Below are 25,614 nucleotides of genomic sequence, written 5' to 3' on the forward strand. Positions count from 1 at the left end.
GGCGCCCCCTCTCATTCTCTCTCTTTCAAATAAATAAATAAAAGCTTTAAAAAAAAAAAAGAAGTGAATGTAGTAATTAGGACTGACCCCCTTACACAAGACAAGCATTCTTGAAATCATGGGAATTATCTGAGGAAAAGGACTCTAGAGAGGAAGAAAGACCTCTAAATAAGCAGGACAGAAGCATTAAGACCTTTAATTTTAATAGCAAAAGGCATATGACCTCAAATTGTACCTGCAAGCTGGTAAAGCAGAACATATTAGTTACACCAAAAAAGTGCCATGGTCTCTAGTTTGGAAAGCTGGCCAGAATAATGGTATCAACAACCAAAATAAAGAAGTTGGGAAAGTGAGCTAAATTTGCAGAGCAGTTGAAGCCTTTGATTTTGAATCTTATTAGATTTGAAATTACAGGGGTCATCACTGGTTTCAAACTTATTCTGCCAATTAATAGTTTGTCAATATATTTTTTTAAGATTTTATTTATTTGACAGAGAGAGAGAGAGAGAGAACAAGTAGGCAGAGAGGCAGGCAGAGGGAGAGGGAGAAGCAGGCTCCCCGCTGAGCAGGGACCCCCCCCCCCCGATGCGGGGCTCGATCCCAGGACCCTGGGATCACGACCTGAGCCGAAGGCAGCCGCTTAACCGAATGAGCCACCCAGACGCCCCAATAGTTTGTCAATATTAAGCAGATTTCCATATCACAATGAAACCATATATAGAAACTAAACTTCTATCTACTAGTGGTTCTACTTTAAAATTAATCCATGGTTTCTTTAGATTTAATTCTGCTAAACTTGAGTCAGCCACCCATTAACTGCACATGTCTTTCTACTGCTGGTTGGCAAGGCAAGGCTACCTCCCCATGGTATTCATTAGTACTGTTCACCAAATATTTCTAGGACTTTTCCCAGACAGAAAGTTCTGCTCTTCTCCACCTTCTTTTTTTTTTTTTTTTAAGATTTTTAAAATTTATTCATTTGAGAGAGAGAGCGAGTGTACACGAACAAGCAAGGGGAGAGGCAGAGCGGGAGGGGGAGGGAGAAGCAGACTCCCCTCTGAGCTGGGACTCCATCCCAGGACCTGGAGATCATGACCTGAGCCGAAGGCAGACGCTCAACCATTTGAACCACCCAGGTGCCCCTCTTCTCCACCTTCTGTAAAGTTAGTTGTGGCCAACAAATTTGCTTTGGCCGTTGAAAGTGACATGTTTGAAATTCAAAATGTGTTCATCACAGTCCCTTTTGAGTATTGCAGTTAACATGGAAGCCTGTATCAAGATGAAGCTTTAATCAGTCCAGAACTCTTGAGTTCCTACAGTGAACAAAGCCTCAAACCCCTGCACTACCTTGACAATCTCCAATGGGTATGTAGCTTGAGTGCAAAACAAACTTCTATCATGTTAACTCACTAAAACTTACAGTTATTTATAACTTCAGCATTACCTAGTCTATCTTAACCTATGTACTGCCTAAACAAAGTCAAACTTTTCCTTTATAAAACTTATTACCAGAATTGTATTTATTGATTATATTTGTACCAAAATGGACACTGTGTGCTGCCTACCTAGAATTCATACCCCCACTTTGCCAACCTTATTAAGACTTTCCAAACTGCATAGCAATTCAGTGTAGGTGTGACTTCTACTTCTGCTTGGGATGTAAAAAAAAAAGTGCAAAGAATTTTGCTCCCACAATGACAAAAAAAAGCCAGACAATCTGCAAAAGCATACATTTTCTTGAGTACACCAGACAGCTGAGGTTGCAAGGCAACCAAGTAACTTGAGCTCCAAGGAGAAATGGGCCACACAGTTTAGACCTCTGGCAGAGTAAGAAATAATGCAACAAAAAGTTTAACGAATTGCTAAAGGTCATGTGTAGGCTAGTATATCAGTTTGGAGCCTCAGACACAAAGGGAGATTGCACTTGCCAAGTTTTTCCCACAAGCTCAGTGGTAATCAGATGAATGATTAGGGGCAGGGCAGGAGATCATAGAGAACCCCAAATGTTGCAGACATAAAGGAGGTAATTGGCAGCTGCTAGGAATTGGGCATAAAACCTCCCAGACCCTTTTTCATCCAGACTCTTCTATCCTATGAAGCAAAAGCCATAAGCCACTGGATAAGGGGTAGCAAACACTTTGGCCCCCAGGGCACAGACAAATCTCCCTTGTGGATAGGGGAAGTGTAGAAGGAAAGACCTATATCTTTTCAGGGGGAGGCAGGAAATTCTCTTAGGCCCTGGATCCTACACTGATAAGCTGAGATCCAGTATTGCTGAGGAAGGAGCAGGAAACTCTTGTCCAAGACAAACCATAGATAAAAGGCTGAGTTGGCTTCCACAGAGAGGAGAGTGAAGAAGAACCACCTCCCAAGGCCCAGGCACACAGAACCTCCCTAAGACTGAGACTGGACTAGGACACAGAAAATCTCTATCACAAACCCAGCCTAACACTGAGTGTGGAGAGAGAGAGCCCCTCTGTGGCATAAGAATGCAGGGGCAATTGAAAGCACGGGGGGGCGGGGGGGGGGCCTGGGTGGCTCAGATGTTTAAGCGTCTGCCTTCGGCTCAGGTCATGATCCCGGGGTCCTGGGATCGAGTCCCACATCCGTCTTCCTGCTCCTTGGGAGCCTGCTTCTCCCTCTGCTTCTCTCTCTCTCTCTCCTCTGTCTCTCATGAATAAATAAAATCTTTTAAAAAAAAAAAGAAAGCACAGGGGGAAGCAGGAACACTGAGAGAAACTCTCTGGCACACGAGCCCCCATGCTAAGCATAAGGAAACAGCATCTTCCTGCTAAATGAATTTGAAGTCTGTGATGTACAAAGCCCCAGCCCAGCTCCACTCCTAACTAGATTGATAACCCCCAACATTAACAACCTGTCAGAAGAAGAGGTGTGTTCATCATCAGGTGTGGACACTGCTTACCAGAAAATAGTACTGTTTTACACATAATGTCCAGCATTCATTAGAAAACCATGAGACACAGAAACAAAAATCCCATTGTCAAGAGACAAAGTAGTCAACAGAAATGGAGTCAGAGATGAGCCCGATGTTGGAACTATCAGATAAGGACTTCAAACTAACTAGTGAAAAAAAGGGGGCAAAATGCATGAACAAATGGGGAATTTCAGTAAATAGATGAAAATTATAAGAAAGAGTCAAAGGCAAGTGCTATTCAGAGATAAATATTTCTTTTGATGGACTTATCAGTGTACTCAACAAAGCTGAGGAAAGAAGAACAAGTTATCCAAACCAATACAGGTTTCACCAGCTACCCGAAAGTACAGCATTTCTATGAAATCTTCCCTAAGCTGAAATGGCATAAAATGAAGAGGCAATAACCATAAATGTATATGGAAAATTTTTTTTGTGTTCCCAGACCCAAAAAATAACCTCTCTTAGTCTTTTCTGATACCGTAGAACACATCTTGCTAACAGATGCACAAAATAAATCAAGAAAAGCACAGATGCTCACAGACACAGTGCAAAGTCATGGTGGCTTGGTGCTGAGATGCTGAGTGTAGTTCTTGGGGAAGGATCTTGGCAGTGCCACTCTCTCTGCGTGGGGTGCATACTGCCTCTATAGTAGCTCACAGCAAAACAAACACTGAACACTATTTTTGCTTTTTGTCTTTTTTGGTAAAAGCAAAAATCTTCTTCTGATTTCTTTCAGATAGCAACAACAGGTACTGATGTAGGTCTTTCATAAAAGCAAAGTGGTGTTATGCAAACCTTTTGAAAAGTAGGGGATGCCAGTAACCAAAGAGAAAAAAAGTGAAAAACAAATAGAACAACAATAAAATCAGCTGTGAGACAGTATCAAAAATCCTACATATGTGTGGTTGGAGTTCCACAACGGGAAGAGAAGGGAAATGGGCCTTTAGAAATATCTGCAGAGATAATGAGGAAGTACATTCCAAAAATAATAAAATCAAACTGCATATCCAAGAAATTTATCTACTCCCAAATCAGAAGAGGCCCCTCATCCTGATAAGCCTGATTCACATCAGTAAGGAACAATCTGTCTTGTCACAGCAATTAGGGATGGTCACCTAACCCCCGTCCCAAACAATTCATGATGTTCCTTTGACCCCAGGAATTGTTTGGTTAGAGGTTCAGAAAGTGGGGATTGTAGCCTAAATTGATCCAAATAGAGTGAAGACCAATACTTTTGTTTCATGGCTGAGGGTAGACATACTCTCCGGATAGTAACAAAAAAGTAAATAGCCCTAAGATCTTCTGGCAGCCCTTTGTCTACCATGATGAAAGCCAACTTGAGGACAAGCCAATACACGAAATAGGTCAGAACTAAGAGAGACTGAGTAAAATCTTTTTTTTTTTTTTTTAATTTTTTATTGTTATGTTAATCACCATATATTACATCATTAGTTTTTGGTGCAGTGTTCCATGATTCATTGTTTGTTCATAACACCCAGTGCTCCATGCAGAACGTGCCCTCCTCAATACCCATCACCAGGCTAACCCATCCCCCTACCCCCCTCCCCTCTAGAACCCTCAGTTTGTTTTTCAGAGTCCATCATCTCTCATGGTTCGTCTCCCCCTCTGACATACTCCCCTTTTCTTCCTCTCCTGTTATCTTCTTCTTTTTCTTTTTTCTTAAAATATGTTGCATTATTTGTTTCAGAAGTACAGATCTGTGATTCAACGAGACTGAGTAAAATCTTAATCAAATAGTATCTGAGGCCCAAACTACAGTTGGATGTTTTAGTTATGCAAGTGAATAAATTCACTTATTGTTTAAGCAAATTAAATTTGAATTTTCTCAAATCTCATTTGCAAGTAACAAAACACATCTTAACTGATGTAGAACCCTAGCACTGGTATTAAGAGTTGTTTTAGAGAAGGCTCCAATTCAGCTCTCAGATGTTTTCTTGTTTTGAACCAAATTTCTAATTCCCAAAGGAGGTGTACTTGTTTTCCAAAAGAAAAACAATCGTGTCAGGAGACTACTACCTTTTACGAAGCAACTTTTGCCTTTGCTCTATTTGGATCAATTTGTTGTAATAAGGAAGCCTATTTTAGTTATTCACTTATTCATTCATTCATTCATTCAATAAATATTTATTGAGCACTTACAATATTCCATTGGGGCGCCTGGGTGGCTCAGTCGTTGGGCATCTGCCTTTGGCTCAGGTCGTGATCCTGGGGTCCTGGGATAGAGCCCCACATCAGGCTCTCTGCTCAGCGGGAAGCCTGCTTCTCCCTTTCCCTCTGCCGCTCCCCCTGCTTGTGCTCTCTCTCTCTGTCAAATAAAATCCTTAATAAAATAAAATAAAATAATAAACCTCTCAAAAAAATATTCCAGGCATTATATCTAGCATTGGAAATACATTGGTGAATAAGACACATTTATTTATTTTGGTTGTGAACAATTTATGAATAGCATGACAGCTGTATCAGACTCTAGTTACTCCTTTCTCATTTTCTGGTATCCTTCATTAGCAATGTATCATTCTTTGAATATAAATAACTTGAGTCCTAAGTATTAGATATTTTCAGGTGCTATAGCAGGGGAATTGCAGGTGCTTGCAGGGGAATGTCCACCAGCTATTCTGTCAAGCATAAGACATGTTTACAAATTAAAAAAAAAATATTTTTATTGAAAACAATTAAGTTATATTTCAGAAGAATGCTTTGGTTATAAACAGACAGCATCTGACTTAGCTGTCTGAAAGATTATAGAGCTTGGCTAGTCCATGCATTCTTCCATCCAAATGAGCTTGTCAAGAGCTCAAACCAGGCGAGAATGCCAGAAATCTCAACTTTATTTGGTGAAGCAACATTCAGTTTAGGCCCTGGAATTCATTCAGTCACAGAATCACAGGATTTGGTAGGCAGAAAAACTCTGATCTAGGAGCACTGGTAGAATCAGTGAGCCCAGGTTCTAGTCCATCATTAACAGTATAGAAGGGTGCCCTAAGTGAGTTGTTTTAACTTTTATGCTTCATCCATCAAATGACCATAATAATATTTGTCCCCATCAACTACACAAAAATATGAGAATTGATTGAGATAGTTGTTTTGAAAATTCTTGGAAAAGCATGAAGTACTACATTAAGAGGAGTAATCATCATTGGATGCTGTATAGTATAGAATGTGTGAGGTTTTGTTTTGTTGTTGTTTTTTAAAGATTTTATTTATTTATTTTACAGAGAGAGAGAGAGACAGCGAGGGAGGGAACACAAGCAGGGGGAGTGGGAGAGGGAGAAGTAGGCTTCCCGCTGAGCAGGGAGCCCCATGCGGGCCTCAATCCCAGGACCCTGGGATCATGACCTGAGCCAAAGGCAGATGCTTAACGACTGAGCCACCCAGGTGCCCCTGTTTTGTTGTTTTTAATCATAGAGCCGAAGTTGGTGAGTTTAGATCTGTTTCAATGACTTTCACAAAAATTATGAAACAGAGTGATTAGTTCTTTTTTTTTTTAAGATTTTATTTATTTGACAGAGACACGGCGAGAGAGGGAACAAAAGCAGAGGGAGTGAGAGATGGAGAAGCAGGCTTCCAGCTGAGCGGGGAGCCCAATGTGGGGCTTGATCCCAGGACCCTGGGGCCATGACCTGAGCCGAAGGCAGATGCCTAATGACTGAGCCACCCAGGCACCAAAGAGTGATTATTTCTAATCTTAATGTGTACAAGGGGTAAAGAGAAGGATGCTTATTTATAGCATTTGTAATTTGTCTATGGTTAATGTTAGTTCTTAAGTCAATCCTAAAGTTAAAGAACACTGTTTGATATCCTATACCAATTTAAGGAATACTTTTAACAGAGCTACTGTGTTAGGTTGGTTGCACTAATAGTCTTTTTTTTTTTTTTTTTTTTTATTCATGAGAGACAGAGAGAGAGAGAGAGAGAGAGAGAGAGAGAAGCAGAGGGAGAAGCAGGCTCCCAAGGAGCAGGGAGCTCGATGCGGGACTCGATCCCAGGACCCTGGGATCATGACCTGAGCTGAAGGCAGACGCTTAACCATCTGAGCCACCCAGGGGCCCTGCGCTAATAGTCTTAATTCTTCCCTACTTCCTGTATTCACGCTTATGTCTTTAAAAAATTTACCTTGCCCAAAATGAGGTCTGGCTTTTCCCCTTGGTTTTTGGGAGGTAATCTCACGCCTGATTGGAGTATCTTTGTTTGCCTGGGGGTCTTGGAGCCCATTGAATAATCTAACAATGTGAGTTAGGGTGGGGATTGGCCATACCCAATAGCCTTAGAATAGGGATTCTCCATACCAGAAAGCCCAACAATGTGATTTACAGTTGGAGCTTTGGATGATGGAGCCCCAGTAGAAACTCTGGACTCCAATGCTCAAGTGAGTTTCCCTGGTCAGCAACATCCTGTATGTACTGTCCCTCATTGATGCTAGAAAAGTAATGCATCCCAAGTGTGTGGGTAGAGAACAATGGGAGCTCCACTTTTGGTACTTCTCCAGATTCCACCTAATGTGCTTCTCCCCTTGGCTGATTTTAATCTGTATCCTTTCCCTCTAATAAGCCATAATCATGAGTGTAATAGCTTTCAGTAAGTTCTGTGAGTCCTATCAAAACTGAGAATGGTTTTGGGAAGCCTTGAAATTTGTAGTTGGTATCAAAGTGAGAGTCATCTCTCGTGGGGACTTGCATATTTCCATGTGTGCTTTTACCATCTGCCATCATCATCAAAAGAATGTGCCCATGCTAGCTTGCTAGCAAATGAGAGACACATGGAGCACCCCCACTGTCCTAGCCAAGACCATTTTAGATTATCTAACAGTGTACCACCCCTAGGCATATAAATGAGCTTAACTAAGATCAGCAGAATCACCTAGCCAACCACTCCAGGTGTGTGGGTAATAAACACTTGTAAGCTTCTGTGATTTTGTGCTTGTTTGTTATGAAGCATTATTGTTTTAATAGATAATTGATAACAGCTATCTCCCAAGCTTCCATTGTAATGTAGGAACAAAGAGAGTATGGAAAATGTAAATCAGGGGGAAATCTCTAAATTCTTTTCACCCAACATCGAAAACATAATGATCATATATCTGGATAATACTTTTGTTATAAAATATTAGAGATTTAGGGATATCTCCAACTGAGGCTTAAAGAAGTAAAATAATCACCAGATTAAGTAACAAAAAATTACATTTGCTTTGGGAATATAATGGCACACAATATATACTTTTTCTGATACTCAGAACCTCTTTAGATATTGGGGTAAAGGTGAAACTATACAAGACACTAGAGAAGTGAAAGTTATTTAACTATAGTCATAACTCATTATTGAAAGCCTTTGCCAGGGGTGCCTGGGTGGCTCAGATGGTTAAGCATCTGCCTTCAGCTCAGGTCATGATCTCAGGATCCTGGGATCAAGCCCCATATCAGGCTCCCTGCTTGGTGGGGAGCCTGCTTCTCCCTCTCCCTCTACTGTTCCCCCTGCTTGTGCTCTCTCGCTCTCTCTCTCAAATAAATAAATAAAATCTTTAAAAAAGAAAGAACGAAAGAAAGCCTTTCCCAGATCTTTCAACTGATAATGAAACCGGTAATTTTTTATTAACTTCTGCCAATTTTCTGATGGAGCCGCTAGTGACTACTAGACTGCTAGTGAAATGGTTCACAGTCATTTAAAAAAGGGGGTTGAGGGCGCCTGGGTGGCTCAGATGGTTAAGCGTTTGCCTTCGGCTCAGGTCATGATCCCAGGGTCCTGGGATCGAGTCCCGCATCGGGCTCCCTGCTCCTAGGGAGCCTGCTTCTCCCTCTGCCTCTCTCTCTCTCTCTGTCTCTCATGAATTAAAAAAAAAAAAGTTTAAAAAAAGGGGGGTTGGGGAGCAAAAGCAAAGAGAGTAAGAGTTCAATTAACAGGAAATTGAAACCCAGTCTAGTGACTGCATTATGCTAACAAAATCATGTATTCAAATTAATTTTTAACTTGGTATACCATAATTGTTCTGTTTTATCTTGTCTTCCAGCTGAGTATGGTCTTGGTTCCATTCATTGCTATGTGTTAAGCATCATTCCATATTTGGGAAGGTAGAGGAGAAGGAAACCTATTGTACTTTGCTCCTGAAGAGTAGAGTAAGGACCTCCCAGTGTTTATGGCACCACTGGCTATGTAGATAGGGCTCTTTGAAAGTGGCTTATTATTTAAGGGACCCTCGCGTAAACCCCTTCCCACCCATTTGCTTAGATCTTTTTCTTGTCCCACATGTAATGAGACACAATCCAACCATAAACCTGCCAGCAGAATGAAGTTGTAATTTCTCTCCAAGTTTGCTCAGGTACACCCTACATCCTATGTCCATTCCCGTAAGTGGCCAAAGACTGAGTAAATGAGCTGTTGTCTCACATGCTTGCATGTTAACTCACTCTCTCTCTCTCTCTCTCACACACACACACACATTATATGCACATATACATGCATAATTAATTTCTGATGGCAGAGGCAGTATGTTATTCACCATTGTAACCTCAATTCTAGCATGATGCCTGGCATATGACAGATGTTCAATAAATATCTGTTCAGGGGCGTCCGGGTGGCTCAGTCAATTAAGCATCTGCCTTCAGCTCAGGTCATGACCCCAGGGTCCTGGAATGGAGCCCTGTATTGGGCTTCTGCTTCTCCCTCTGCCTGCCTCTCCCTGTGCCTGTGCTCATGCTGTCTCTCTCTTTCTCTCTCACAAATAAATAAAATCTTTAAAAATAAATAAATATCTGTTCAATGAATTAATAAACACATATCTTCAAATACATCATTACTTTTCGGGTGCCTGGGTGGCCAGCTGATTAAGCATCTGACTCGGTTTTAACTCAGATCATGATCTTGGGGATATGCGATTGAGCCCTGCGTGGGGTTCCGCACTCAACCCCGAGTCTGCTTGAGCTTTTCTCTCTCCCTCTCCTTTTGCCCCCCACCCCCCGCACATGTGTGAGCGTTCACGCTCTCTCTGCTGTATCTGGTGCCTATTAACAGTCCCAGGTACATTTAGTATTCATTAAATACACGTTGAATGAATGTGCTTCAAAACTGTCTTCTCCTATAAAGTAAGAAAAGAGCAGAACCAAAGTAGTTTTGCTAGACTGCTTTCAGTCCTAAGGAATCCTGCCACGGTTGATCAAGGGATGCATTCTAACATAAGCTCATACACATTTAGACACAGTCGGGTCTTTTTAAATTGGCAGAATTTCATGAAATGTTAGAACTAGTTCTAAAGTGGGCATACAGAGACAGAAAGGGTGAGAGTTATCTGAGTTCCTGCCCCAACACTCTTTTCCTCCCCCACAAAATATGCCTTCTGCGTACTAGGATGGGTTTAATGACTACCTTTTTGTTATTCAAAAGTGAATCTACTGCTTCTTCAAAGACAAGGTCGGTAGTTTTTCTGGTAATGGATTTAGAAGATCTTAGATCATGCTTTTTGACACTCACGGTTAACTTTGCTGTTGGAGTGGATAGCAGCATGCCTCTGGATTAAACTACAATTCCCAGAGTGCATCTCTAGGTGAATTCTGGGAAGTGTGGCAAAAGCGTGCTTGCAACCATGGTTAATTTTGGACGACTTAACAGCCAGCATGAAAAGAGAACTACATTTCCCAGAGTGCATCTCTAGGGGATTCTGGGAAGTGTGGCAGAGGCCACAATAGTCCCTCTGGGGAAGGGAAGGCCTACTTCCTAGGAACGTTAGGAGTTCCCTGCTTTCTGCTGATTCTTGAGGCCTAGGAAGACACCCTCCCCCAACAGAATTCAGAGTGAGTACAGAGGAACAGAAAACTGTTGAGGTTCTAAGCCCAGGAGGGATTTTATGGGAAGGCATAATCAAAACTTGAAAAAAGCTCTTGGTCATAGCATTTTGTGATTTTAGCTTAGTCTTTTCCTTCTTGCAGAAACCAGGGAATGGCCACAGTTTTGCATCATAACTTAAGGAACTATCCTTTTAACTAAAGCTAATATTTTTCTGGAACTTTCTTGGAGAGTTATTTAAAAATAGAATTTGCTTACTTTTTTTGCATTGTGCCTGCATTATTTTTGAATTAAGGGAGGAAACATTTTTTAGAAAGCAAACCATAAAGCTACTTAGTGAGACCTTGAAATCTGTATCTCATGGCTCCTCAGTTTTGCGTATTTCCTCATTCCATTGAGGTGCACAGTAACGAATAGAGGGAACTGAAAAGGGCTCTCTCAAACACTACCAAACTTCTTGGTAGAAATAACCACAGAGATTCGAGATGGGCCTTTTCTTCATGCTGTAGTATTTTACAAAGTAATCTTTCTTCTGTTAAAATGAACAGGATGAGAAATGTGGGAATCACTTATTACAGGTGCTTGAGAGAAATTGTTAATCTTAACACCCTTGCCTCTTCATTGAATAGTTTTCAGTAAAAATAATAATATCTTTCATCTCTATCAGTCCTTGTACTTTTAAAATACATAATCATAAATGAATGTTGAAAAATGCTTTCCCATATATTTCTCATCAACACATGAGTTTTGGAGCCAGATAGCCCTGGGTTTGAAACTGCTGCTATCTAAATTGTGATTTCAGATTAGTTAAAGCTTTATCTTCCTCACTTGTAAAATGGGATAAATTCATTCATTCATTCATTCATTCATTCATTCATCTATCTATATTGTGTTTTACATTGTGATAGAGACAATGCTAGGTGCTATAGATAGGGGAAGATACAATCCCAACCCTTGAGGATTGTACAGTCTAACAGATCTGAGAATTGGGTGTGGGAAAACCTGACATGGTTGTAATACACTTTAGATCCATTTTCTCTCCTTCCTTCCCCTGTGAGAAGTGAGACAGAAACCAAGCTCCTACGAGTTAGGTGACAGCTATAGATCACAAATTCAGTCAGTGGGAGAGCCCAGAATAAAAGTCCGGAGTCTCTTCAGTGCTTACTTGCCTGTTCCTTCCTCGGTTTGGAGGTACGCACAGACATTGTAAACAAAACAGAAGGCAGCCCTGGGCTTGTCATCTAATGTAAAATAACGGCGCTGTATTTTCTCCAAAACTTGTTTCGTGAATAGTGAACTTTTATCCCCAGAATGCCGCCAGGAATAAAATACCATAATACTTGTCAATCCAAACAAAAACAATTCTGTTTGTAATGTGGATTTGAGTATCATGGCAGGTTTACCAGTTGTTCTGCAGCATGTTTACTAAAGGTAAGCCCTTGAGCCAATACACTTTGAATAAAACATTGCACTGAAGACCCCTAAAAGAGTAAAAAATCACAAACTATTTAGAAATAAGTAACAAATTTTCCCTGCATTAGATTTCTAAATAGTAATGGAGTTATAAGAAATTATATTTTCATTCTAAAAGTAATTTCACATATCCTCATTGTTAAAAGACTTTTTTTTTTTTGTACTGAGGTACACAAAGAAAACAACACATATAGAGGTTGGTTCCTATAATGTGTTTCTATGATATTATGGAAAATGCTGGAAATGTACTATAATATTCTAAAATCTAGAATGGTCAAAACCACAGTAAATAAATGAGCACAGGACATCAAACAGTTTGCAAAAGGGGAACTAAAACTATTAAATCTCAAAACACTTTCAATCTTGGTAGTTATCAAAAAAATATAAAATGAAAGTTCTTTTTTTTTTAAACCAGACACTACTGAATCTTGTAAGTGTGGCAATGTGTAGAAAGAGCCATATGACTTTAAACTAAATTTTATCCCAGTAATTCTACTTCGGGAAACTTAAAAAGTAACCTGAAAATATCAGCACACAGGTATTTAGTGGTATCTTATTTCTGGTAATTTAAAATCAGAGCAACCTCAATGTCTAAAATCGGGAATGTTTAGCAAAATAAGGATGAGTCTACCTGAATGTAGTATTTTGCAGCTAAAAAAAATTATATAGCTTATACAAAAACATGGAAAACTGCTTGTGATGTGTTTCATGAAAGCAAGTTGACAAAAATGTGTCCTCTGATTACAAATATGTAGAAGTTGTATGTGTAAAAAGATTAGAAAATACATAAGTTATATTTATGTGGCCATATTATGGACACCCTCACAATTCTCTTTTCTAGATGTCCTGTAATGTAATTATGTTAATTTTATAATTTTAACGATCTATTTAGAAGAGAAAAATATAGTTAAAGCTGATTTTTAAGGAAATCGTTTTCTCTTCTTTGACTTTTCAATAATCTCTATACTGTTTTTATATAAGATGTGTATAAAAAATATTCAAGGGACCATTTAGAAAAGGAATTAGACTTAATTTTTATCTACTAGGTTTATGACTATACCAATGAAGGTGCAGTTCTCAGTTGAAATAAGTCTGGTTTTCCTCTTGATTGTTAATATTTTTTCAAAAGTTACATTAAGAACTTGACTTTGTTTTTTATAAGCTCTGTGACCATCCCATGAGTCAGCAGACCATGATAATCCACAACTGGCTAAGGTTAATTTCATAACAGAAACTAGGCAAAGCATCAGGCAGCCAAAAACAGTGGGCCACACAGATTAGTTGGTAGTTATAGCTCAACCAAACAGCTCTTGGCTCTCAGGATTCAAGGAACTCACCAAAAGAATTCCTTTTGGCTCCCTGGGAATGTGCTGAGGTACTCCTGTTGATGATGTGGTATGTGTACTTATAGTCACTTTAAAAATACAAATAGATACATATCTAATTTATGTTTACTGATATGTATATGTCCTTTTCTTTTTCTTTTCTTTTTTTAGAGAGGGAGAGAAGCGGGGACAGGCAGGGACAGAGGGAGAGGGAGAGAGAGAGTTTTAAGCAGACTCCACACCCAGTACAGAGACCAACGCAGGACTCGATCTCACAACCCTAAGATCATGACCTGAGCTGAAATCAAGAGTTGGATGCTTAACCCACTAAGCCACCCAGGCTCCCCTATGTCCTTTCCTTTATAAATTAATTAGATCGGGCGCCTGGGTGGCTCAGTTGGTTAAGCGACTGCCTTCAGCTCAGGTCATGATCCTGGAGTCCCGGGATCGAGGCCCACGTCGGGCTCCCTGCTCGGCAGGGAGTCTGCTTCTCCCTCTGACCCTTCTCCCCTCTCCTGTGCTCTCTCTCTATCTCATTCTCTCTCTCAAATAAATAAATAAAATCTTTGAAAAAAAAAAAAATAAATAAATAAATTAATTAGATCATGGTAAACCAACCAAATAATTGCTTTTCTTACTTAAACATATATTGTGAATATCTTTCCCTGTTACTATATATGAATGTTTCCACTGTTATCTTGTATTTATTTATTTATTTATTTTTTTAAGATTTTATTTATTTATTTGAGAGAGAAAGAATGAGAGACAGAGAGCATGAGAAGTAGGAGGGTCAGAGGGAGAAGCAGACTCCCCGCCGAGCAGGGAGCCCAATGCGGGACTCGATTCCAGGACTCCAGGATCATGACCTGAGCCAAAGGCAGTCGCCCAACCAACTGAGCCACCCAGGCGCCCATTTATTTATTTATTTTAAAGATTTTATTTATTTGAGAGAGAGAGAGTAGGGAAGAGGGGCCGAGAGAGAGGGTAAGAGAGAATCCCAAGCAGACTCCTTGATGAGCGCAGAGCCTGATGTGGGGCTCGATCCTAGGACCCTGAGACCATGACCTGAGCCAAAACCAAGAGTCAGATGCTTAACTGAGCCACCCAGGCACTCTTCTATTTATTTTTAAGAGCTGTATATTATTCCCCTTTATCATACCTTTCAGTTAACATTCCTATACATATCCTTCTTAGGATAAATTCATAGAAGTGGAATTGCTAGGTGAAAGGCATGTTTATTTAACATTTCAATAGATATTCCGAAATTGCCGCCCAAAAATATTGTACCAATTTACATTCTCAGAGTTTGTACCTGAGACATATACATATGACATACCCATATACAAGAAATATATTTCTTCCAGTATATCACACAAGTCTTTTAATACTCTCCTAGAGTGCTTTGTAACCCACATATCACATGTTCCCTTCTGGGAAAGCTATGTTTGTTTTCTTTCTCCTACTAGAGTCCCTTGATGGTAGGTTTTTCATCAGAACGTTTCTGTGTTTCTTAAAGGACCTTGCATAAAGTCAATTTTCAATAAACACTTTTTGTTGAATGTCTTTGCTAAATATATTTTACCCTTGGCTAGGACATAGATTGTAGCCAAAACTGTCCAAGGATTAGTCATCAGTGATTCATAATTATGCAACCAAGAAGTAAGCCTAAACTTTAGATATTCCTCAGTGATTTGTTTAGTGTCAAAGCTTGCTTTGGTTATTTAACTGTACTGATTTTCTCATTTCAGTGGAACTTCTTGACTTTTATTGCCAATGTGAGATGTACTTCTCATGGGGAATAAAATACTGATATACAATTTAAAAGGAATCACCTGCAGAATGGATTCATAAGATACAGAATTTTTTTTCTCTCACAAAGGAATACACAAAATAGAAAATATCTTAGATTCATGTAGATTTGCATAGCTGCCTTTTGAAATATTTTCTTGATGGTCATGATTTTTGTATTTTTCTTATCTATAGGATTCCTCTTACTTCATTCTCAGAGGAACTTTGGCTTTCATATACTCTCCATTACTCTGGAGACATTCCCAGTCTTACCTGGTCTTAGAGTAATGCTAGCTGCTGGAACAAACTTCAAAAGTTCAGTTGCTTAGTATGGTAGAAGTTTATTTCTCACTCATAAATCGTCCAAAGTGTGTGTTGTGGGGGGGGTCCTTTGGTTGGCAGGTGGCTTTTCTCCATGTTGTGATTCAAGGATCCAGGCTTCTTCATCTAATACTCTGCCATTCCAGAGTCTTCCAAGCAGAAGGAGGAAAGAGGATGAAGGCATACCCACTTCTTTTTTTTCATTTAAAAAATTTTTTTTAAGATTTTTTTTTTTAAATTTATTTGACAGAGAGAGAGACACAGCAAGAGAGGGAACACAAGCAGGGGGAGTGGGAGAGGGAGAAGCAGGCCTCCTACTGAGCAGGGAGCCCGATGAGGGGCTCGATCTCAGGACCCTGGGACCATGACCTGAGCCAAAGGCAGACGTCTGCTTAACGATTGAGCCACCCAGGCGCCCCTCATTTTTAAATTATTTAAAGATTTATTTAATTTATTTTAATTTATTAAAATAAATTATTTATTTATTTTAGAGAGAGAGAGTGTGTGTGCACACATGCGTGAATGGGGAGAAGGGCAGAGAGAGAGGGAGAGAGAGAATCTCAAGCAGACTCCAAGCCGATGGTGGAGCCTGGTGCGGGGCTTGATCCTATCACCCTGAGATCAGGACCTGAGATGAGACCAAGAGTTGGATGCTCAACCAACTGAGCCACCTTGGCACCTCCTAGGCATACCCACTTCTTAGCTGCTTCAGCCTAGAAGAGATATACATCACTTCCACTCACATTCCACTGTTAAGAACTACTTTTGTCACTGCTTAGATAGAAGGAGAGAAATGTAAATTGTGGCTTATTCTCTAACTTCTAGCAACAATTCTACAATATGGAAGGAGGAACATATTTTTTTGTAGATAGCAGAGTCTCACAATAACCTATTAGGTAGGCAGAACAGGTTGCCATTTTGTAGATTAGAAAAGAGGTACTAAAAAGTTGAAATCCCACAGCTAGTTAGTGGCACAAATGCAATTTCGAAGCCAGATCATCTGACTTCTATTCAGTTTCTTTCCTTAATATTAAAAAGTAATCCTATCCTGGCTTAAAGTATAACCCTCTTGGTGATTCATTACTTTAAATTGCATACTATGACTTTTTTTTTTAACTCCTCTTTTCTCTAAGGACCTGACAATGTCCCTGTATTGTGGAATTGCTTGCAGGAGAAAATCTTTTTGGTACTTTAGGCTGCTGTCAACTTATGTCACTAAGACCCGGTGAGTTGTGACCAACCTGAGCTCTGATTATTCTCTCTTTGGCCCATTAAATTATAAAATATAAATATCTTAAAATACTACATTGAGGATTAAGGATACATGATTAAGATTTACATATAAGGATAGTCATTGCAAAGTATTTGTAATTGGAAAGATTCTAAATAAACTAAATTTCCAATATTACCTAAAATATCTGACATACTTAAATATTAAGTTCTATTAAGATAAGAACTTTGTCTTTCCCAGTATGGTACCCCTCGTGCATAAAACAATACCCGGCGCATAGTAGGCACTGAAGGATTGTTGAATGGATGAATGAACAAGATTTAATTTAATTTAATTAATTTAAAATTAATTAAAATTAATTTAAAATAATTTAAATGATGGTACACCCCTATGATGGAATTAAAAACTATACTGAATAATAACAGTTCATGAAGTTTCCTGAAAAAAGGTAGAAAATTCTAATTCCCTCACCCCTCACCTCTAAGAAAGAACTAAACCACCAGTTAAAGGTAGACCAGGAAAAAAAAAAACCTACGCCAGTACAGGATGATGGTAAAGGACTTCTTTGTCACAGCCTGGGCAAATTTGAAATCTGTGAATTTGAAATCACTAGCCTGTTCTCATAGTTTTGGGGTTTAAATTTGCACCATCTGTGTTATGGTCCCCAAACCCCAACCTAAGAAAAGAATGTAAGTAGTAGTCGTAGACTTATAGGACCCCTGGGCACCTTGCAGAAGCAAGGTAAAACTCCTCTGAAGAGATACACTCATAACCCAGGGCTTCCTAAATGAAAAGCTCTGCCAAACATGAGTGCCCGGTCCAGAATTTAAAGGCACGTAAGCATACAGTATTACATGAACAAGAGTGAGAAAAGAAAATTGCAGTACTTAAATTATTGTAGGTTATTTGCAGCGCTCAGGCTGAGACTCTGAGAACAATAACTGAATTATTGAACAGTTATTGAATGGTCTAAAAATGCCTATGTTAAAGTGATTTAAAATTTTTTTTTTATTCATGTGACAGAGAGAGAGAGAGAGAGAGAGAGAGAGGGAATATGAGCAGGGGAGAGAGGCAGAAGGAGAGGGAGAAGCAGACTCCTCGCTGAGCCAGGAGCCTGATGTGGGGCTTGATTCCAGGACCCTGAGATCATGCCCTGAGCTGAAGGCAGACGCTTAACCATCTGAGCCACCCAGGCGCCCCTGTTAAAGTGATTTTAAAATGAGTAAAAAGTCATGAGAGAATGAAATTCTATCAATAAAGAACATGGCATGAAAAGAATGATAAGAAAAAAAGGCTACAACTTAATAGGTATGACTCTGAATATACCTATGTACAGATACCAATAAATAGTTTGAAGAATTCCCGGGTATAAACAGTGATAATCTCTGAATGGTGAGATTCTTGATTTCCCTTTTTTGAACAAATTGCTAACTGTATTTTCTGACTTTTATGGGATGACTTTGTATTTTTGTAAATAGGAAAACAAGTTTGTGTCTGATAATCTTAGTGTTGTTTCCATGCTATTATAACTAAAGGGGGAAAATTAGTTTTTCAAATTAGTGTTCCTGATCGAGAAAGAATATGTAAGGAACTTTTTGGATCTCAGTTCCAGCTCCAGTGAGGCCCCAGATTTAAGACCTGGGTGTTTATGTAGGTGTTTCGCTTTTTAGGGTCATTAGGGCAAAGCACAGGTTGTACCTCTCTTACTGTTCTTTTAGGAAGGCAGAGGTGTTCTATTGTTTATATTTGGTAACTTCTGAGTGGCACATGTCTCTCCTTTGACATGCATTAAGTCTTTGCCCCAGGAAGTGAGTCACTTATAATAAGTTTAAAAATACCATGAGTATTAAAATCTCAGGTTTCTTTGGTCTTGTGTTTATGAAGAGCTCATTGTAACCCCTTTTATCATATAGTCAAAAATAGGTTCCTAAAGATAACACTGGGGCACATTTATCATTTTGCTTTGTAGTTTTATGTTGAACTAACTTTGTGTTACAAAAGCTCCCAGATCCTACAGGAAATATCTATAAACTGTGTTGCCTACCTCATGACAAAATCTGCCATAAATCTGAGTCTGTTTGGGGCTTTTAATAGGCAAAAATGGTCATCCCAAAGGCTTCAGAAGGAGAATCTACATTCAGTACCTCCTGAATCATGTGGACCCTGACCTGATTTCCAAGGCTCTTGAAGGGATAAACTTAGGTAATCTTTAATGAAGGTGCTTGAAAAGCCTAGATCTGGATCCAGTACTATTTCTTCTAGACAAACTCATGATAGGATGTTGTCTTTTTCCACATTTGTATTTTGGCTATTGAAGATATTACACTTATTAAATAAGCCTAGGTCAAGTATAGGTTTCACTTTCCCATCAGTGGTCTCTGGTAGAGATAAGGAGCTAATGGTGTCCATGTGCAGGACTAGGTGTTGGAAGCACGAATGCATTGAAGATAACAGCTCTTTACCATCCCTAGATTGAAGGAGAGTTAAGGTGTGGTGTTGGCTCTCTGTCTACAAGAATGAAGTCTGCTCCCATCCCTAGATATTCTGTGGTTGATGTTTCCTCACGGTACTTGTTTTCCTTTCACTCCACTGCGTGTAAATTCTTGCCTCACAGCGTAATATTGGCAAAGTACCTTGAGGTTCAATTCAGTAAATATTTATTACCCTTGAAGCTCAATTCAATAAATATTTATTGAATCGAGCCATTCAATATGCTAATTACTGGAGATACAGAACTAAGGCTGACCCTGCCCTTAAGGAGATCCTAGTCTTTCAGGGGAAAGAGCAGTTTAGGATATAAATAAAAGGAAGTAAGTGTGATAGGAGAGGGATGCAAGGACCAAATTCTGAAAGATGAATGCTGTACAAGTAACTGTGGTTTTAATAATGCTTTATTTTCAAAATACAGGTATTTATTTGAACTGAAGGAAGATGATGATGCATGTAAAAAAGCCCAGCAGACAGGAGCATTTTATCTCTTTCATAGCCTGGCTCCTTTGCTTCAGAAATCGGGACACCAATACCAGGCCCCCAGGCATAGCCTACTAGGTAAGCCCAAAGAGGACCAGCAGTACTGTAGACCAGCCTGTGGCCATGAATGAATTTCATCCACATCAAATCCCTGAGAAGGATCCTTCAATTTTAGAGTCCAGGTTTTTCAAACTATTTCTACCAATTAATTGTTTAGTGTATAAACCTGAGTTGCCCAAATATTATTTAGTAATGGTATGAACCACTATTGCCTTAAACTAGGGGTCAGTGAAACTGCTGTCCGAATTCGAACCCACTGCTTGTTCTGTAAATACTGAACACAGCCACGCTCATTCATTTACATATTGTCTATGGCTGTTTTCGCACTACAGTGGCAGAGCAGAGTGGTTGTGACAGAGAGCCACATGGCTCACAAAGCCTAAAATATTTTGCCAAACCCTGCTTAAAGTAGTGATTTCCAGCCTCTGTGGAATTGCGTACTTTTCCACTATTGAGATTTGCATCATGACTTCATTTCCTCTAGAAGGGTCAAAAATTAAATGTGAATTAAAATTAATATTTTAAGAACTCTTTAAGGGTATGTAAATAGAGATATCTAAGCATTCAAGGTACTTTCAGTTTTATATGTCACTATACACTGACTTACTTCTAAATACAAAGGCAATGAATTTCCTCCATGGGTCAGATGTTGAGTACTTGGATAGGTAGTTTCTAGCAGTGCAAAAGAATATCAGGATGCCATCAGAAGGCAATGTTATGTTGTATTATGAACAAATAAATATGTCCTTCACGCACAGGACAGATTTTCTCCCTATACAGCACTTGTCTTATACAGACTAGGATCTTGGATGAATAGTCTACCCTAGACCAGACACCTAGCACAATCTGGAGACTACATTGCATGTAACTGAATTGGTCTCTAGCATTTTAAGCATTCACTTTTTTTTTTTCAGCACCGTAATACATTAACTATCATGTATCTTTTGAACTAGGGGATATTCTCCTTTCATGATACAATCACAGAATACAGTGGTATAGAGCAAGAATTCCTTCTTTAGTCTAAACACTTCAGATTGCTGATGGGAAGATGGAGGCCTAGAGAGGCTAAGTGATTAGACCAAGATTACATAGCTAATTAGCTGCAGGACAGTGGCTAGAAGCAGGTATACCTACTTCAAGCTGAAGTAGATGATTTCCTAGGTTAATATGGCTGTGGTGATTTAATGAAAAACCTTTTCTTCCTTTTCTGTTTCTTAGAGTTGGAAAGTCTCCTGGCAAAGTTTGGACAGGACATACAAAGAATAGAAGACTCTGTGCTGATTGGATGCTCTGAACAGCATGAAGCATGGTTTGCTCTGGATCTAGGTCTAAATAGCTCCTCTTCCATAAATGGTATAGAACATTATTTCTAATGGATACTTCCCAGTGGTGCTCAGACTTAGGGCTCTCATGTAATAGTAAAATTTCAAAAAAAGTTTTGTGAATACCAAAGGTTATCAACCTTTTTTTTTTTTTAAGTTAGGACTAAAAAAAACTACCCATCTACTGTCATCATCATTTAAAAGATAAAGAATATTTTAATACTTTCTAAGCTTGGTGGTAGGTACACAGATGTTTTATTCTCTGTACCTTAATACATTTTATATTTCTTAAATGTTTTAAAATTCATGACATCATTCTTATCTCAGGTGACTAAACATGTTACCATGCTCAGGGGCTTCAGACCCGTATTTGGGAACCAGTTTGGTATAAGGTTCATGGTTCCTACTAGACTTTCCTTCTCTCCTTCCAGGTCTGGTTGTAAATGTAATGATGCTGGAATCCAGTGCAGATAGGAGCTTAGAGGTGCCATTTTACCTCTCTTCCAGGGAGAGTGTGTGGTTAGTGCAAATATTCTTATTACTCTGAAGAGGATCTTGAAAAATACTATGCTCTGATGTTTCGCAAATTTGCCAGAATATAAGAAATCACCCAGTGCTTGTTTAAAAATAAAGATTTCGGGGCCTTACTCACCTGCTGTTCAGAATCTCCAGGTAGGGGCTTGAGAACCCGTATATTTTTTATTTTCCCTAATAAAGTATTATCAGGCGAGTTTGGAAAACACTGCTTTAACAGGCATACTTGAGAGGGGCCCCAAGGCAAAGTTTGGTGTTTGTTTCATTTTATCCTCTGTCCTCATTTTCTAGCTTCCTTACAGAAACCAGAAATGGAGACAGAGCTCAAGGGCTCTTTCACTGAGCTGAGGAAGGCTGTCTTTCAGCTGAATACAAAGGATGCCTCCTTGCTGACCACGGTAGATTCTGACTTCTTAGTTCTGTAGGAAATTTAGTAAAGCAATGTTTATGGGTGAATACATGCATGCATGCCCAAGGCTAGAATGACATTTGGTTTCTTCTTGAATAGATCACAGTCCTTCCTACAAACCTTGGCAGAAGGACAAGGTGCTGTAGGGAGATTGCTTATTCTTCTTTCTTTTGCCCTTATTTTTGGCAGGACCATTTTCTCCTAAAGAAATGCAGATCTATCAGCCTCATGATATTTTTAATGACTCATAGCATAACACACATCATTATGTTAGTCCTATGAAAAATTACTTTGTATTGCTTTAATGACTTCTCCTCACAACTTTAGACTTCACTTGTTAAAGTGCTTTTGGTTGTTCATTTTACTTAAAAAGACATCTCTAAACATTTTTATTTGCAAAAAAATTCCACCTTTATTGGGGAGGAATACCTGTTGGGGTATTACACTACATTGGAAATATCTTATTTTTAAGTTAGATCCTAAGTACATGGGCCATTCATTATAATAGTTTATATATGTATTTTAAATGAATGATAATACTTTCTCTTATTCATATTTCAGATGCTAGAGGAGTATTTCCAGATAGTTTCTATTTTAAAGTTCAAACAGTTAATAACCATTTAAAGTAGGTGAGCTGGAAAGGGATTGGCATTTCCCTTTGAGTTGTTCTAAATACCAGGCCAGCACTATTATAGATGAGCTTCACATTCTCTCCAAATCAAATCAGCCTATCTTTGTATTCCTAGGCTCAGGCTCTTCTCCGTTGGCATGATGCTCATCAGTTCTGTAGCAGAAGCGGGCAGCCCACCAAGAAGAATATGGCTGGCAGCAAGCGTGTGTGCCCTTCCAATAAGATTATCTATTATCCACAGGTAAGCACTACTTTACAAGGACAGTAATCCGGGCGCCTGGGTGGCTCAGTTGGTTAAGCGACTGCCTTCGGCTCAGGTCATGATCCTGGAGTCCCAGGATCGAGTCCCGCATCGGGCTCCCTGCTCGGCGAGGAGCCTGCTTCTCCCTCTGACCCTCTCCCCTCTCATGTACTCTCTCTCTCTCATTCTTGCTCTCTCAAATAAATAAATCTTTAAAAAAAAATAAAAATAAAAAAATAAAAGGACAGTAATCCAAGACTGTGCTAGCCTGTCCTGGGGATAGAAGCCTATACAGTTAAAAGGCTTTCCTTAGTTACCCATTCCTTCATCCATTAACAGGCCCCAAACCCTAATGTCTGTCTTCCATCCCCTTTTCCTAGATGGCTCCTGTGGTGATCACTCTGGTGTCAGATGGGACTCGATGCCTGCTTGCCCGCCAGAGTTCCTTTCCCAAGGGAATGTATTCTGCCTTGGCAGGTTTTTGTGATATAGGTAAGAAGTTTAGGGCATGTACGGATGACTGGAGGACACAAAAGTTTAACAGTAGTAGGTATTTGTCTTGTTGCTTTTGTGCTTGAAGTCTCAAGCACACTGTTCCCTGTCAAGTCAGGAAAACTGCCTTCTGGCATTATAATTTTCCAATATTAGGCAAGTTTTCAAACATACGGCACACCTGAAAGAATTATACAGTTAATACTCACCCATACACTTACCACCTAGATCCTACAATTGTTTTCTTCATTTCCTTTATCACATATCTACCCATTCTATCCATCCACCAATCCATTTTATTCTTTGATACATAGTTTGCAGACATTAGTACACTCCTCCCTAAATATTTCAGCGTGCATTGTATTAATTAGAATTCAATAGATATTTACAGGTTGTTTTTTTCTCAGTCTATTGGGGTAAAATTTGCAAAAGGTCAAACATGGCATAAGAATTTTATTAAAGCTGAGGTCAGCAGTAGCCTGTCACTCTTATTTTGCATTCTCACTAACTAATTAAGTAACTAGTATAAGTATTGTAATTCAGCACCCAACTCCAGACTTGAGTCCTGTTGCTGTAGAGACTCAGGGACTTAGGGCTCTCCCAAGAATACTTAATCGAAACTTTGGAGCCAGTTTTGGGCTCCTTTCACAAATGGGCATCTGTATCACCCTTCCTGCTACAAGGCTGTCCTGAATTAATCTGAGTGCTTATAGGTGAAAGTCTGGAAGAGGCTGTCCGGAGAGAAGTTGCAGAAGAGGTGGGATTGGAGGTGGAAAGACTGCAGTACTCCGCATCCCAGCACTGGCCCTTTCCTAATAGCTCACTCATGATTGCTTGTCATGCAACTGTGCATCCAGGGCAGACAGAGGTAAGTTCTGATGCTTCCTTAGGGTATGTATTTCCTTTGCTTCACCCACAATGGTCAGTAGGCACCTTTCTAGTCCAGCATTGTCTACATTATACAAAGATGTGTAACATGGGATTTGTTCCCTTTAGGAGTTTGCAATCTTATAAAGGAAGCAATCTCCATGAAAATTCAGAGCACCCGCACAATTACCATTCTTCTTTGTATGTATCTCAGTCATGTGACAATTTATTTTTCAGCAGTACTTAACTGAACATCTTACACAGAGTAGGCACACAATAAATATATCAAATTAAAGGACTGATTTCAGGGTTGGTCTTATTCAAGGTTGTTAGGATGTTGGGGACCAATTATATAAAATCATAGGAACTTCTGGTTGAAAGGGATTTAGATGTTGTCTTATCCAGCCTCATCTTGCTCTTCTGCAGCATCCTGATAGATGGCATTGTGGTCCCTACCTGCCAAAGTCTATTGTGTTTTGGTTTGCATAGAATTAATAATATCTCATCTGTCTCAGCTTCCTGTGGATACAATGTACATTGCAAAGAAGATACTATGCCTTTGATAATCATTAATAATCCCTTATCCCTTAGAGAAGAGTAATTTTATTTTCTTTTTAAATTGAAAGTTAATGAAGAATTATTTATATATTACACCTCACTGTTAACCACTCTTTAGTATTTCAGTATTTGTGCTTCCAAGATTTTTAAAAGGCACTTTTTTCTTTTACACTGATTAAAAAAATATATTTAACTCTCACCTTTTAATTATGCCTCTTTTGCTTCTGCACAATATCTAAAATTGATTATCTCTCAGCCTGTAGATCCCAGGTATTGCTCAGTTCTGGGAACATTTTCTCACCTTTGGCCAGAGTATTCTAAATTTTGTAGCTCCTAACCTTACATTCTGTTTTTCTTTATGTCTTTTAGATCCAGGTGAACTTGAAAGAACTAGAGGCAGCTGGCTGGTTCAGTCATGATGAGGTAGCCACAGCCCTGAGGAAAAACAATCCATATACTCAGCAACAGTATGGGACATTCTGGTTGCCCCCTAAGTTAGCCATTGCCCACCAACTGATTAAGGAGTGGGTGGAAAAGCCGTCCTGCTCTACCCTGCCTGCTTAGCTCAGGTTGAGCCACCCAGATCCCTTCTCAGTATCCTGGAGGGGCATAAAAGAGATCAGTTGGTAAAAGGGAGGTGACCAAAGGCCATCTCCAACTTCATAC

At 39.4% G+C, this 25,614-nt stretch overlaps 2 protein-coding genes across 5 annotated transcripts in view; one reads left to right on the plus strand and one right to left on the minus strand.

Moving 5' to 3' along the window:
* Positions 1 to 10,603: 10,603 nt before the first annotated feature.
* NUDT13 (nudix hydrolase 13) lies at positions 10,604 to 25,546 on the plus strand. Of its 4 annotated transcripts, XM_027591731.2 has the most exons (9): positions 10,604 to 10,734; positions 16,767 to 16,858; positions 19,773 to 19,912; positions 21,113 to 21,247; positions 22,042 to 22,148; positions 22,906 to 23,031; positions 23,412 to 23,523; positions 24,237 to 24,391; positions 25,318 to 25,546. In XM_027591731.2, the coding sequence occupies exons 2-9, from the start codon at positions 16,776 to 16,778 to the stop codon at positions 25,510 to 25,512; spliced, it is 1,053 nt and encodes a 350-aa protein (XP_027447532.1). In that variant the 5' UTR covers positions 10,604 to 10,734; positions 16,767 to 16,775; the 3' UTR covers positions 25,513 to 25,546. The 4 variants fall into 4 exon arrangements, with proteins under 4 accessions (XP_027447532.1, XP_027447542.1, XP_027447562.1 ...); XM_027591741.2 differs by lacking the exons at positions 10,604 to 10,734; positions 16,767 to 16,858; positions 19,773 to 19,912 and adding an exon at positions 21,648 to 21,888 and having other exon boundaries at positions 21,115 to 21,247; XM_027591761.2 differs by lacking the exons at positions 10,604 to 10,734; positions 16,767 to 16,858; positions 19,773 to 19,912 and adding an exon at positions 21,648 to 21,735 and having other exon boundaries at positions 21,115 to 21,247.
* Positions 24,402 to 25,614, minus strand: part of ECD (ecdysoneless cell cycle regulator) — a 32,989-nt gene continuing 31,776 nt past the window's right edge. Inside the window, exon 15 of the mRNA XM_027591678.2 lies at positions 24,402 to 25,383. Coding sequence (XP_027447479.1) covers positions 25,358 to 25,383 — 26 coding nt within the window. The 3' untranslated portion in view covers positions 24,402 to 25,357. The remainder of the gene's footprint in view (positions 25,384 to 25,614) is intronic.

The sequence above is a fragment of the Zalophus californianus genome, chromosome 15, assembly GCF_009762305.2.
Source record: "Zalophus californianus isolate mZalCal1 chromosome 15, mZalCal1.pri.v2, whole genome shotgun sequence".
In the NCBI taxonomy this organism is placed as follows: domain Eukaryota; kingdom Metazoa; phylum Chordata; class Mammalia; order Carnivora; family Otariidae; genus Zalophus; species Zalophus californianus.